Consider the following 5,094-nt stretch of genomic DNA (forward strand, 5'->3'; position numbering starts at 1 on the left):
TTCCTCCCTTTCCGGACTGGGTGAAGCTACCCATGTGACGAAGCCTTCTTCATCCAGCACTGGTTCGCCGTTGGGATGAGTGACCAGGTGCAGTATTCCAGAGTGTCTGTAGGAGGGACCACAAGGTGGAGCATTAACCTGAGCTGGGGTTGAAATCAGAATCTGATCCTGAACCAGGGCGCTTTCCTGAACTGGATTCAGAGGCCGAGGTTGTTCAGGAGCCGGAGGATCTTCTTGCTGACGGTCCGCACGATAAACACGCCCGGACAAATCCCCAAGCAGTATACCTTCATCTTGAGAAGGTTCATTATCAGAGGGAACAGAGCTGGAGGGGCTACCTTCCTCTTCTGCAACAGAAACAGTGAAATTGATAGTAATAATAGGCCTGTTGACCTCACTCTGAAAAGAAAAACTGGAAGTCTGAAACGAGCTATTCGGACGAGCCCTCTCAGAATCTAACGACAGAGAAGATGGCGGAATTGAAGAAATAGGATTGACAATCGGGGGAGCAGGATGAGCCCGACCTCCTCTATTACCATAATTGCTACCCCGCCGAGGAATTCCACGCCTACGCATTTTGCAAGCGGGCACAACGAACTGATGAAGGCAAATGGAGTACCAATGAACCAGAACAGAGGGAACTCTGTAAACCTCCCGACGTCTCTCGCTCCAAACACATATGACAATGCTCCAAGACAGGAACATCTCCCGCTCCAAACACATATAACAATGCTCCAAGACCGGAACATTAATGCCATGACCCGGTTGCAGTACCCAGAGCCCAAGCGCCGTCATGGTTGCCATGCTTGGGATTAACTCTAACCAGTTTCGAGACAGCTCCAACGTTAATGCTACCACCTTGAGCCTATAAATCCCATCTACCTCCTGTACTAAACAGTACGCCCTGATGCCAGCAATGAAGCCAGCTGTCGGATCAGTGTGGCTTGTCATTGATACCTGGAAGAAGCACCCGCATCCGGGTGGGTTCTCTTGATCTGATCTTTGTCACTAATGAAAATCTCCTGTATTTTGACTAACTGGTCCTCTGAATCTAGATTAGAGATGGGACCTTCAAAGTGACCATTTTTGGCTTCCACTCCAAGGTTGGCAAGAAGGTCAGCAAGCTTATTGCCTTCCCTCCTGATATGTTTGCACGAGATAGCTTGATGCTGAACCATCCAGTTGTAGATTAGCTCTAACCTTTGAGCCATTCGCCAACTTTTGCTTACTTTAGGAGCGGGAGAACCGTGCAGCATTTTGGTGAGCATTCTGATTATGATTTGTGAATCTCCTTCAACTATGAGAGGAAAAAAACCATTTCTTTGAGCTAGTTTAAGACCTCTCCATAAACCCTCCAATTCTGCAGAGTTGTTTGTGTCCCATCCGATCGATCCCATGAATATGCATTGAGGATTGCCATTGTGATCCCTGAAGACTCCTCCATATCCTGCCTTCCCTGGATTCCCTTTAGAGGCTCCATCAAAGTTGAGCTGGAACATGTTGATGGGAGGCGGAATCCAGGTGTTTAACTCTGATCCCTGCATTATGCGGTCCTTTGTCCCATCGGTCGTTTGATTTATCTAAATGCCCCAATTGTACCATATTGTTTTCTCCTCAGGTGTAGTGGGGAAGTCTTCTACGTGCCATTCTCTAGTTGAAAGAGTTTCCACTAGATTCTGATGAAGTTTGGTCCATATTTGCTCTAGAGACAAAGAGTGATTTTTGAAGATTCTTCTGTTGCGCTCTTTCCATAAATTCCACATTAATAATCCTGGTATTAGTTGCCAAAGAGCGTTAAGGAAGTTGCTTTGATAAGGCGGTTGATCCCATTTACACATAGTCGCTTTAATGTCTCCCTGTACTCTGCCTTCTTTTTGACAACGAAAAACTGCCTTCTCCCAGAGTTTTCTACCGATGTGGCAGGTCTGCATCAAATGTATAGCAGTTTCCTCCTCCTCCATACACATTAGGCATATAGAAGGTCCTGAGAAGCCTCGTCTTCTAAGATTATCCCAGGTCAGGATACGATTATGACAAAGAAGCCATAAAAATGTGGAGACTTTCGGCCAGTTGGAAGAGCGCCAAATTACCTCCCAAAGTTTATCTTTGTTGAGCCGATCTTGGATGATGATTTTATATGCTTCCTTTGTGGTGAAGATTCCTTTCTCTTCATATCCCCACCTGAGGATATCCATACCTTCTGAGGTAGTGACTTGCCTTTTTTGAAGTTCTGTATTAAGGTAGTGCTTCGTTTGCTCAGAGCAAGTGGGTAAAAATTGAGTAGCATCTTGCCATTGCCTATGTTCTTGAGTGGTACCTGTTTTCCAAAACTGTCTGACTGTGTCATGTTGATTCATTTCTCGTTCTGGAATATGATGATCTTGCAAAATGTCTCTTAACCTTGGTAATTGTTGCCATGAATCCCCCCAGAATCTTGCAATGGATCCATTTTTAATTTCCCAAAAACTGTGTTCTTGTATGAGGCTTCTTTGTTGCATGGCTGAATTCCACAATACCGAACCCGTGCCTAGCTCAGTCAATCTTATTCTTTCATCCATAGGACAGTTGCTTGTGTATTTGGCTGTCCAAAGAGAGGCCCATGGAGTGCTGGGATAAGCAAGCCATCTCCACCAGATCTTTGCTCCCATTGCTCTGTTGCTGTGCTCAGGATCCCTTAACCCCATACCTCCTGCTATTTTAGGAAGACAAACTTTATCCCATTTCACTAAAGCCCATTTTCTATTTTGCCCTGAACTGCCCCATAGAAAATTGCGCTGCAAATTCTTGATTTCTTTAAGGACCCATTTTGGGGCGGCTAGGATGGAAAAAAGATAGAGGGGCATGGATTGAAGGACCGCTTTAATAAGGACAATTCTGCTGGCCATATTCAGAGCTCGATTAGTCCAAAGGGTAAGCCGAGCCTCAAGTTTTTCCAAGAGTTGCTTCCAGGAGGAGTGCTTAAGGGCCGAGGCCATTAAAGGGGCACCTAGATATTTGGAGGGCAGAGAGGCAGTAGTGAATCCCAAGATTCGTTCTATAGATCTCTGAGTGGGCACAGGGGTATTAAAGAAAAAGATTTGGGATTTAACTCGATTTATGAGGGCTCCTGAAGCATCAGAAAAGGTTGTCAGGATAGATTTGAGGAGACGAGCTTCTTGCACTGAAGGATGTCCATAAAGCATATTATCATCAACAAATTGCTGATGGGAATAGACCGGGGAGTTATTGAAAGAAAGGCCTCTTAATTGCTGGGTAAGTCTAACTGAGGTGATGTATCTACCTAAACCCTCAGCCATGATGACAAAAATGAAAGGAGATAAGGGGTCACCTTGTCTAATGCCTCTGGAGGGCCGGTAAGTAGCTGAAGGAATGCCATTAATTAAGACAGAAAAGAATGCTGAAGATAGAAGGTTGAAAATCCATCTTACCCATGAGTGAGCAAAACCAAAGGCTAAAAGGATTTTTTGAATATAAGCCCAACTAAGACTATCGAATGCTTTGGATAAGTCTAGTTTGAGCAACATACCTGGTTTCTTGGTTTGCTTCAAGGAGTGAATTATCTCATGCGTTAGAATAATTCCATCTGTTATTTGACGACCTTCAACATAACCCGATTGCTCGGGCGAGATGATCAGAGGGAGCAGCGGCTTTAATCTTGTCGCTATGACTTTAGAAATTATTTTGTATATGATATTACATAGCGCGATCGGTCTATATTTGTCTGGGGTGTTGGAATCTTCTCCTTTTGGAATTAAGGCTATGAAGGTAGCATTTAATCCAGGATACATCCATCTGAGTGTTCTAGATTCCTCTACTACTTGCCAGACTTCCTCCTTAACCAAATCCCAGAATTTGTGAAAAAAATTTGATGTAAAACCATCCGGTCCTGGCGCTTTGCCTTCCTTCAGGTTCCGCATAGCTTCTTCAACTTCTTCTAAATTAATGGGCTTGAGAAGAAGACTATTGTGTTCCTCTGTTATTATCCTTGGGATATTCTTGATGATCTTATTGATGGCCGGCATTCTATTAAAATCGGGTTCCTGATGCACCTTCTTAAAGTAATTCAGGAATTCTGCTTCAATGTCTTCATGCGTTTCAACTTTATTCACCTGTTCATTTTTGATATGAGAGATGCGATTGATCATTCAGCGTTGAACCGTAGTTTTGTGAAATAATTTAGTGTTCTTTTCTCCATTTTTTAGCCATCTGATCCTTGATTTCTGTCTCCATAATATTTCCTCCTGTTTAGCCCTTTCTATGATTTTGGTTTCTAAAACTTGCTCCTGCTTGGTTAGTTCCTCCGTGCGCCCGTCAGAGATGATGATTTGCTGGATTTTCTTCATTTCTGTATTGAGAGAAGCTTGTTCTGTGAAGATGTTGCCAAATGTATTGTGATTCCATCTTTTAATTACCCCTTTAAGGTGTTTAAGCTTTTGTTGAAATCTCGCCATCCTGGTGCCTTCAGATGGATTGAAGTGGACCCAAGTGGATCTTACTAGCCTCTCAAAGTCCGGGTGAGTAAACCAGAATTCTTCAAAACGAAAGGGACGTTTGATGTTGTTACCTGGCCTATTCCATTGCAGTTCGATGGGCCAATGATCTGATCCTGAGACAGGAAGTATGGATGCTGTGAATTCCCCTCCAAGGTGAACCACATTATCTGAGATGAGGAACCGGTCAAGGCGCGATGCAATCTGCTGCTCTCCCTCTCTTTTGTTACTCCATGTGAAGAGACCATTGCCTGTAGGGACATCCACCAGCCAGTTATTTTGAATGAAGGATTTTAGTAGATTACCATCAGTATTTGCTCTGTATCTGCCTCCACGTTTTTCTTCTATGCTTGCTGTCATATTAAAGTCACCTCCCGCAATCCAAAGTGGATGAGTTCTATTTGAGCTGAGATCTGATAGTGTGTTCAGGATCTGAGTTTTTTGTGCTGTGTCCTGAGGAAAATAAACATTTGTTATTAGCCCATGGGTATTAGAGCCTAAGAGGTGAAAGTTTGCCTGAATGAAGCTTTTGTTAGCTTGAATATTGTTTAACTGTATGACTCGCGCATCCCAAAGGATTGCAAGCCCTCCCGAAGCTCCCTGA

The 5,094-nt window shown here is 43.8% G+C and overlaps 1 protein-coding gene across 1 annotated transcript; it reads right to left on the minus strand.

Moving 5' to 3' along the window:
• Window positions 1-4,145: 4,145 nt before the first annotated feature.
• Window positions 4,146-4,850, minus strand: LOC149162180 (uncharacterized). Its single transcript, XM_089435114.1, has one exon. It carries the CDS (start codon window positions 4,848-4,850, stop codon window positions 4,146-4,148), a length of 705 nt encoding a protein of 234 aa, XP_089291240.1.
• Between the last annotated feature and the right edge of the window lie 244 nt (window positions 4,851-5,094).

This window comes from Pinus tabuliformis, chromosome 5_2 (genome assembly GCF_031772625.1).
Source record: "Pinus tabuliformis cultivar Carrire ecotype Pingquan chromosome 5_2, CPIR1, whole genome shotgun sequence".
NCBI classification, from domain to species: Eukaryota; Viridiplantae; Streptophyta; class Pinopsida; order Pinales; family Pinaceae; genus Pinus; species Pinus tabuliformis.

Excerpts from the sequence above, each read along its gene's own strand:
- LOC149162180 (XM_089435114.1), bottom strand. The coding sequence starts at position 4,850 with ATGACAGCAAGCATAGAAGAAAAACGTGGAGGCAGATACAGAGCAAAT.